Source organism: Pavona decussata, unplaced genomic scaffold (genome assembly GCF_977016875.1).
Source record: "Pavona decussata unplaced genomic scaffold, jaPavDecu1.1 SCAFFOLD_274, whole genome shotgun sequence".
Lineage (NCBI taxonomy): Eukaryota > Metazoa > Cnidaria > Anthozoa > Scleractinia > Agariciidae > Pavona > Pavona decussata.
In genome coordinates this window covers 110203-120000 of record NW_028145676.1, presented here as the reverse complement: position 1 = coordinate 120000, position 9798 = coordinate 110203, and the positions used below count along the sequence as shown (strand labels likewise).

General features: G+C 35.5%; 1 protein-coding gene across 2 annotated transcripts in view; it reads left to right on the top strand.

The window, feature by feature from the left end:
- The window catches only part of LOC146455411 (E3 ubiquitin-protein ligase TRIP12-like), a 62343-nt gene that overhangs the window by 6809 nt on the left and 45736 nt on the right, over positions 1 to 9798 (top strand). For both annotated transcript variants that reach the window (XM_085094315.1, XM_085094314.1), the window contains exons 6-15: positions 1 to 93; positions 691 to 759; positions 1480 to 1511; positions 2486 to 2524; positions 3224 to 3307; positions 5012 to 5107; positions 6306 to 6388; positions 6865 to 6930; positions 7501 to 7536; positions 7846 to 7941. The exon at positions 1 to 93 is cut by the window's left edge and continues 282 nt beyond it. In XM_085094315.1, the coding sequence (XP_084950441.1) occupies positions 1 to 93; positions 691 to 759; positions 1480 to 1511; positions 2486 to 2524; positions 3224 to 3307; positions 5012 to 5107; positions 6306 to 6388; positions 6865 to 6930; positions 7501 to 7536; positions 7846 to 7941 (694 nt within the window). The remainder of the gene's footprint in view (positions 94 to 690; positions 760 to 1479; positions 1512 to 2485; positions 2525 to 3223; positions 3308 to 5011; positions 5108 to 6305; positions 6389 to 6864; positions 6931 to 7500; positions 7537 to 7845; positions 7942 to 9798) is intronic.

Below are 9798 nucleotides of genomic sequence, written 5' to 3'. Positions count from 1 at the left end.
AAGTTGGAGAAGAAGTGACCCGCCTGAGCCTAGCACAGGCTTAAGGCGGTCACAGAGGCTTAAAGAGACAACGGGATCCTGTGCTAGTAACAGGTATTGAAACTTTCCTTTCATTTATACTGTACTTTGGAATATTCAGTGTACATACAAGGTACACACTGTAGTGCAAATATGCTGTTTGGAGGTCAGCTTTTCAAATGGTCATTGGTTGTAATAGCATCCTGGTCAGGATATTATATAACATTTTATTTGCATGTCAATTCTCTACTTCCTGCATGTACATGCATTTGTGAACCCTTTCTTTTCCTTCAACTTAGGACGGGGGATGGGTGATAGATAGTATTACAAGCACAGTGTAGGTCAGAATTAAGTGAAACAAAACATACACATATATAACTGAAGATGTGTATGTGTAAAAATGCGCACTTATGTTTTTGTTTTATGTTCTGTTGTAAAGCACTTAGGAAGCAGCTGGAGCACTCGAGACGTAGGGAGAAACACTTGACTACATCTCGTGTTTCCCCTACACTTATTTCGTACTCTAGCTGCTTCCTGCATGCTTTACAGTAGAACAGAGCACAGTCGAGGCTTCTTTATTTGTTAAATACCCGTTTTTGCTGTGTCAAGAATGTGTCTGCAATGTTTGCTTGATTCTGACCTGTACTATACTTTCATTTTCTTTCTTTTTAGTCGGCGTGGGCCACAGGGAAAGAAACAGTCGTGGCCACGCCGGCAGACACCCAGCATGTCAGCTGACAAGTAAGTGGAACAACAAATTTAATGTTAAAATGCAGTAAGGTACAGTTCACACTGTGTTGGTCATATCCAGAAGAATGAACTGAGACTTTAAAAAAGGTTTAATTTATGCTAAGTTTTCTTGGTTTTATCTTTGATTAATTGAAGGGTATACACGGAATAAAGCCCGTAGTGACTTTTGATGAAAGATAAAATTCTCCTTTGGTTCCACAAGTGAATACAAGGCAATTTGGAAGGAGAATCTGGCAAATGATCAGAAGTCACTTAGGGCTTTTTTCCATGCACCTCTTCAATTGCTGTGTCTGCATTGGTCATTTTGTAGTGAAAAGAGTCAAATTACATGTTGAAGCCCTCGCAGAAAAATGTAATACATGTATGTTATTAAACCAACCAGCAGTGGCAAGGTTGGTCACATAAGATTACTTAATACATTGTAGTAACTAGAAATATTATTGTCCTAAAAAGTGTCGCAAGGTCTCCTTACTAATAGGTACTGTATATTACTTGACACATGTGTCAGGTAAAGTTGCTTTGGATGCTTAAAAAAACAAATGGTGGAGCAACGTAACTGTGTTTGACAGGTTATCATAATAGAGCTCTGTAAGGCCATTTGCCACTTGAGTTACTACTAACAGTGAGCTGTATGCAGTCAAATTATTCCTTGAACTATCAAAATGTTGATTATTAACTGAAGAACACAAATGTATTTCCTTGTCTTAACAGTGCACCTCAAGACCCTGGGTCTTCAGATGCAGGTATGCTAAATGTTACAAGTCAGAGCTGTGAGTTCCCAGGATATAGCTACTACATGTACCCCAAATTAAACATGCTTTCATATTGCAAAACTATTTGGAAAATCCACATAAGAGAAACATGTACATGTATGGTTTCATACAGCGTGATTTGAAACAATTTAGTTGCACATCAGACCTAAAATGTTGACTGAAAACTGTAATGCAGCAGTACACATCGTGGAGGTTTTTGGACATGCTGCACTGAGTCCATTGTGTCCCAATGCACCCAATCTATGTAGCCCCTCCCTTCCTCCCCTCAACCAACAAGGTGCCTATGGACGATTACACAGGATGAGTTGGTGTATGTTTAGCACTAAGTCCATGTGGAAACGTATCTTCCCATTGAGATTGAGCTAATGGAATAGTTTGAGTCATAAAGATAGCATGATATTTGATTCGGTATTCTTGCGTTACGCTACTTGTCGTCATACCGGAAATTCTGTTACAATAGTGTAATGTCCCAGGCCTGGCTCACATTTTCTGGTTATGTAATGTCAATAATGAAAGATTTGGAAAAACATTTCAGAATAAAAAGTAGCGAGATTAAAACATGACATTTTGGCGACGACATGTCACCATTATCAAATGTAATTATTGTAAGTTCAGTAACAAAATTTTGACAAGGTCTGCCCTGAGGTCATCCCGCGTAATAATCCATCTAGGTAAACCTACATGTACCAAGGCTATATTGGACATGAATGATTCATACATGTATCTTAGTCACGTTTCCTCTGGTACTTTTCATTTGATATTCATTGTTAGTAGCAAGTCAAAGCTGTAGTGAAAGTTTCATGTTTTTGGTTCTGTCCATTTTTTTTGAGGCAGGAATTGTATTATTTTTGGTATTTAAGTTCTCAGTTTGGTCAGTAATTAACCTCAAAAACATGGTAGCTATTGGTTAACTGTCATAATAATTATTTGTCACTGTCTTTTAGCTCATGGAAGTGTTGAAGACTCTGTTCCTTCTTCTAGTGGTAAGTATGGATAATTTATTTTGAGACGACTTAGACCTCTTTCTGTAATTATGAGAGGGTTAATAATATGTGCACTTAACATCAATATTCTGTTTGGATAAATTATTTGCATAGATTATCAACAGTAACAAAACGTTAATCGAAGGTAAAGTATCCCCATGCACAAATATTAAATTTGAACTCTCTCATGATCAATTGCCTCTTTCGTAATTCAGAAGGACTTAGTTGTTTGTTTATTTAATCACACATCACATTGACTATAAAAATAAGTGAAAAAAAGGGAACGACGTTTTGGTGTCATCCTGGCACCATTATCAAGTGAAGAATGCAACAGTAAAAAATATTAATTTATACATAAAATAAAGGTGTATAAATTATTATTTTTTCTGTTGCATTCTTCACTTGATAATGGTGCCAGGATGACACCGAAACGTCGTTCCGTTTTTTCTCTTATTTTTATAGTCAACTGTATCTCTAAATTTAATCTTATTACACATGACATTGTTACAAAAAAAACAAAACAAAATAAGAGTACAAAAAATATATATTACAGACAAATTATGTGGCGAGGATTTAGCCTTAGGAGAAACCATAGGGCTTATAGAATCTGCATGCAAACAACAAGCAAATAATGCACTAATGTTTTTCTATTGATGTCACTTGAGTAACAGACTGATCATGCCATTGTTGTTGCAATAGGAGAAGCCTCTAGGAATGAGATGGAAGGATCCAGCACTCTGGAGGATATGGAGTTAAAAGATGGCGAATTATCAAGACTGCAAGGTCAGACATGTTAAGTTGAGTTGTTCAAGTATTAAACTTGATGTCTTTATTATAATCAACTATTGTGTACAATAATCAGGGACCACCCTGACCATTAGGACTTGTTTTCATTATAACCTTTCATGATATACATGTGTACATGTAGCTCGCATATACCTTGTGTCATAGGAAATTAACAATGCACTTTATTAACGCGATTTTGCAAAATTCGGGTTAATTTAATGTATCTTAATTAAAGTTGATGTAAATTTAATGCACGCTATTTTACAACATTGTTATTTTAAAGCACCTTTATTTCATTACAAAACCTTATTAGTTCGTGACTCCTCTATTGGCTCTTCAGAGTCACTATCTTTTGAATTGATAGGGTGTAGCTAGGCTTCAAAACCAAATTTTCAGCTTTAAAAAATACTTAGAAACATCCGTGCACTTGTCTTGGAAGCTTTTATTGATGGAAGCCAAAACGCAGTTTGGCATTCAGAAATGTAAATTGTGAGTTTGCAGAATTATGAAAATCACAGTAAATAAAGCAAGATGCCTATCGAAAAATTTGCGTTAATTTAATGTATGTGAACCTAACTTTTGAAAAATTTACGTTAATTAAGTGTAACATAAATTTTCTACTCGTTGTCAACGTGCATTGTTAATTTCCTATAATAAGGTAAATTATCTTTTCATTGAAATTCCGCATACCTTGTGAGAGTATGAAGCATGCAAATGGTGCCTTTTCTGTGCATATATTGCAGCTCCCAGATTGTACAAATCCTGCTTTATTACATGAATTGTAATAAGCAAAAACAAAAATTTCATGCTTGTAATAGTACAGCTTCACATCAAAATTAAGTGGTACTTGTTTTTGTTTGGGGAGTTTAACTGTACAAGAAACACATTGGACATTGACACAATCATGTTTTGATACAGTCAGGTTGCCATTCCATGTACACATGCAATTTAAGAATGAAACTTGTTTTGAATGGCAAGTGTTTCACCCTGCGGCTTCTTCCATGCTCTCATCACTTCCTTGCATGCTTTATACCAAAATAAAGCATAGTTAAGGCTTTTTTTTTATTAATTTTGTTAGCTAAAACAGATCAGTCTTTACCCCCAGGCGTTTAGTCAGACATCGAAAATTGGGCATTCCTAGAGGGATGAGTGTGGTAAAATTTTACAAGAAGTAACACATGGGCATCCATGGAATGCCTGCACACCCTTCTGACTGAAGCCTTTCTGCCCTTCAAATGTGCACTTGGTGTATTACAGGGGCTTGCTCAGAAATGTTCTGTTTTTGTCAATATGTAGTTTTACTTTTCATTTTATTTTGTCTGTAATTGTATTTTGTTTCTGGGGTCATCCACTAGATGAGCCTTGCTATTTGGATGATCCCAACTCGCTCTCTATTTTGTTATAATTTTACTTTCCTTAGTTGAGCTCTGTTTTAGTTGCCTATGTAAATTCAACCTATGTCATGTAAAACTGAGCTGAGTTAAATAAATAATCTTGTCTTGTCATCTTGTCTTATAGTTTCACAGTCAGTTAGGTGAACCAAAAGAAGCGAATAAAATAATTTTTATTTTAAACCTGTCACTCCCTGCTGTCATTCAGCCCCCACATTATGTTAAGACAGACAACAAAGATCTGCCTCCATTTCATCCTGAGTTGACTGTCAGTATTTTAAGTCTATGTACTTTGTCCATTTCATTCTAGCCCTTCTAGAGGCACGGGGTGTCCCTTCCCACCTGATTGGCTCATTGGGACCCCGCATGCATCAACTACTGCACCGAACCATCAGCTCTGGTTCAGGTAAGTTATAAGAATTTCTATCATAATTACCGTCAGTTGCATCTAAGCGTGGACACAAGACAAAAAACGTTCTAATAGGGTGCCAGACATGGCGTGTTTCGCGCTAAACATTTGAAGCTGTTGCGCCAGATCAGCGTGTTCCACTCATAAGCTTATTTCATTTTTCTCAACTTACAGGCATATTTCTCACTCACAATCAGCACACTTGCCTTCAGAAAGCAAATCTTAATATCTAAAAATGCTTGTAAAGAATATTTTGTTGAGCAAAAACAAATCAAGTCAACAAGTAACAGCTGCCTTTTCCAAACTTAAAATGTTTGGCGCCAAAACATATCATGTTTGCACCCAACTAGAACTTGCTTTTCCCTCCCGTGTACACGCTTAGATGCAACCGATGGTGTTATTGTATCATGATTATCTGTTTTAGGTTCTAATAATGGGAATACAGTATTGGTGTGGTGGATCAGTGTGATGTTAAAAGAATGACGACATCTGGCAGGCTAACTATGATGGAGACTGTTGCTCTGTACACAGTCTCTTAAGATATTACTTGGCATATCCAAAGAATTCTGCAGAAGAGACTGAGAGTGACTGATGTTCTGTCACACAATCTCCAATAGATTATGTGAAATGCACAAAGATTACTAAGTGTATGGTGGCTGTTGTTTTGTCACACAATCTCTCATGGAGTGCATGACATAACCAAAAGAATACTGTCTACACAATGTGCATGGGAGTTTGCTCACCATGGTAAAATTGTGACTGAGGTCCTATCACACAATCTCTGAGGGCTTGCATGACATGCCCAGCCCAATAAACATCCACAAGACTACATGTAACAGAAGTACTGTACTGTAACCATGCTGATGACTAAGTCTAATACGTGTATGAATTCTCCTTTTTCTCCCTGAGCTAAACTTTGACTCAACTATTCAATGTTTCAGGTCTTTGAACATTTGACCAAAGTGCAGTTATTTTTAAGTATTTTGTTAAGCAGTTCTTTGCACTGAGTGACATTGTTTTCAAATACTGTATTCTCTTAGAAGGGAAATTTTACAACATTCGTTTTGTTTCTTCTGAGACACAAAAAGTTAATGTTCAAGCTGCTTTGAGCTTACAGTCAAATCATCCAGCCTCATCCATGTTTCATCACACTGAGTGAATACAAAATGTTCGGTGTTTTCTGTTAAACACGCAGGAGGTAAAGTTCAACAGATGTTAACAGGAATCCAATCGTCTGATGAAGGACAGCAGCTTCAGTCTGTTATAGAAATGTGCCAGGTAATTAACAAGTAATTTTGTACGGTAGTCTTTTAAGCCAAACAGTAAAAATGATCATCCTGGGGGCTTTCTACCCCATTTATTCAGTTGCGGAGTACTCCGGTATGACTGCACTTCCTTGCTTGCTGTACTTTAGTGTCAATGACATTGAGTGTATTCAAACATGGTGCTTCTGAGTAGTAACTCTCCATCACACTTGTTGCCATGTTGGTCTGGTATTATATCGGTTCTGTATATAAGTTTTGAGAGAAATCTGTATTATGGTGGATCTGTGTCCGTTGTTTTGTATTTTACAAAGTATACATGTAACTATTGAAATTTGCAACAACAAAAAAATAAATAACAATAATTGTTATAATAATTATAATAATTATTACGATAATCTTTAAACACTTACCAGCTATCATGTTGATTCATTGTAATGTGCAAAAAAATGAGTGAATCAATGTTATTGTTGTTCTTATTTTACGTTTTAGTTCTTAGTCATGGGAAATGAAGAGAGTCTTGTTGGATTTCCTGTTAAGCAAGTTGTACCTGCACTTGTGAGTACCAGTGAACATGAAAAATTCTTATTATCATGGCCAAGGTGAAAACAAAGAGGGAGAAAACTTAACTTGTGATACATTTGCATAAATTGGCATAAATTTGTATAGGTTCACTAGGGTTGCACTGCATTTCTTGCTAAAGCAATGGGGTGCTCTGTCATGTCATTCTTGGTGAGATAGAACCAAGCTATTTTTAATAAATGGCAGAACATTTTAAAACAAAACATATATATAATTAGTCATATAACTTCAAATTTACTTCAGTCTTTAAAAAGTTACTTTCAAAATCATATTTTTATTGTTACATGTAGTAGATTTTTAATATTCTCTTTGCAACATTGTTTATAGTATTAATTAATTATGTTCCCGTGAATACCATCCTCGCATCCAAAATATTATTAATGAATAACCGTGTTCATGGAAGAACAACAGTTTGTGCATTCATAGTAAACTGTTAGCTGCTGTATCAATGCAGTTGGGAAATTATGTGACTATAATTATAGCTTTCAGACATTTTCCTCAACCTTATGCTAGTAGATTACTTAATTCATTTCCTTTCTGCTTTAGGTTAACCTGCTCTCAATGGAACACAACTTCGATATAGTAAGTGCATGTATAATGTTATTTTAATTTACTCCCATTGTACACGTTTAATTGAGTAAAAACCAGCAGGGAAATTGCACTCAAATGTTGGAAATATGTAAATGTTTTTTAAATAGTCTTTTGACTCTAGAAAAATTGAATGCAGTCTTGTCCCAGTTAGTAAAACTTATATCGAAACAATCGTTCACACAAGAGAAAACTGGATAGATTTTAAAAATGAAGTTAACATGCAATTTTGTACATGACGGTTATGTACAAGTAGCTTTGAATTACAGCACTAGCACCAAGCCTTGTTTATTGTTTTAATAGATGAATCATGGCTGCCGTGCCCTGACTTATCTGATGGAAGCTCTTCCCAGATCAACAGCAGTGGTAGTAGAAGCAGTACCAGTGTTTATTGAGAAGGTAAATAAAATATTTATCATTACTTAGATGATCTGGTTCTCTTGCTGCTGAAAAACATTAATGAAATTATAAATCATTATTACTTCTAGCCACTGCACAATGTTATAAGAAAACTTTTAAGAATTAAGCTTTTTAAATATATGAACAGAACAACTATTTCATCACAGACTTTGATGTTAGTGAAGTAATAATAATTATTAATAATGTTATTATTATCAAATAATAATAATAACAATAATAATAATAATAATAATAATAATAATAATAATACAGTCGAACCTCCCGTAAGCGACCACCTATAATGTCAAGGATATGTGGTCGCTTACGGGAGGTGGTCGCTTACCAGAGGTCAGACCACAGGGGTCTAAATTTCGGGTAATTTATATCTGGTATTTGCGGAGACCTAACCCTTTTGCCAGTGCTTATCGAAACCTATGGTAATAACTTTTCTTAGCTACAGGTATATTAAGACTGGTCAAAATTATTCTAGGCAAAACATCTTAGGGTCTATGGTGATTGTTGCTTGTGTCTCACAAATTACCGATTAAAACAATTCTTGTGAAAGAAACTCGGACTCTTTTATCACTCCAGGTGGCGCTGTCTAAATTTTTCAGAGAACGGAACATAAGCAAAAACTTAACAACTTTTTTATAAAACCTGTGATGTACGTGGTTACAAGCATTTAAACACCTGTAGGTTGCAAAACAATTCCATACTTGTGTGTCAATTGCGTTGCGTTTTTTGACGAACAAGAACAGTAGTCCTGAATACTGTATATATAGTATGTGTATTTTTGTGTCTACGGCTTCTAGAGAAGCGTAGACACTATGTCATCGGGTTGAGTGAAAGAGTGAAAGAGTGTAAGAGTGTAAATGCCACAGGAATCCCAAATGGAATCCTATTGAAAGCCGACGCTAATCCTCGACTGACCGAGATCTAAGCGATTGTATTTGCGGATCAGGACAATGGCGACAATACAGTAAATGATGTTTTCCGATGTTGATTTGCTTTTTACAAATAGTTTAAGTGATGATTTGAACCAGAATTCTGTAACTTCTGTAATTTTCATCGCAAACGTGGCCCAATTTACTGCGAGTGATCGCTTTGAACAAACACGGAGTGTCTTCAAATTTTACATGCGTGTTTGCACGCACGCAAAAACAAAACTGAAAGTTTTGGCCTCTAATAGCAAACGCATCGTTTATTTCAATAAAATGTTTTGTTGGAAAAGCTTTTTGTTGATTTTTGTGTCTTTGTCAATTCATATATGCGTTTGAGAAGCGACAAATGCGTAATTGCATAAGCGGGTTGAAATTTGATATGCCAAAGGTCTTCATCAACATACCGTGAATTTTAGATATTTTTGCGTTCAAGTGTGTTTTAATAATATATAATAAATAAGATATTTTAACAGGGAGCCCACGTCACAAAATGTGGTTTTCAGTGAGGCCCTGCATAAATCTAACGTAAGAATACAAAAAATTACAAATATAGCTATCTAAAAAATAAAAAGGAAAAAGGATAAGATCGATAAAAAAGTCTACATGTTTCTAATAAGACGTCTAAAAACTAAAAAATTGGAAATGTTCCTAATGCCGTCTGGGAGAGCGTTCCAGTCAGTGTCATTTCGGCAAATGATTAATAGTAACGATATTTTTTTTACGTCAGAAAACATTTGTTTAATCATTCCAGTTTAATATGCAGTTAATTTTGGAAGCCAACGATATTTATTTATCTGCTGCGCATTTTGAACCGCTGCAGGAAAAAGTTAATTTATGCGAAAACTATGGAAATACGACAGGAGTCAAAGGGTTAAAGAATGCTACTTGCCATTATTAAGTTCAGTATAGATTAATT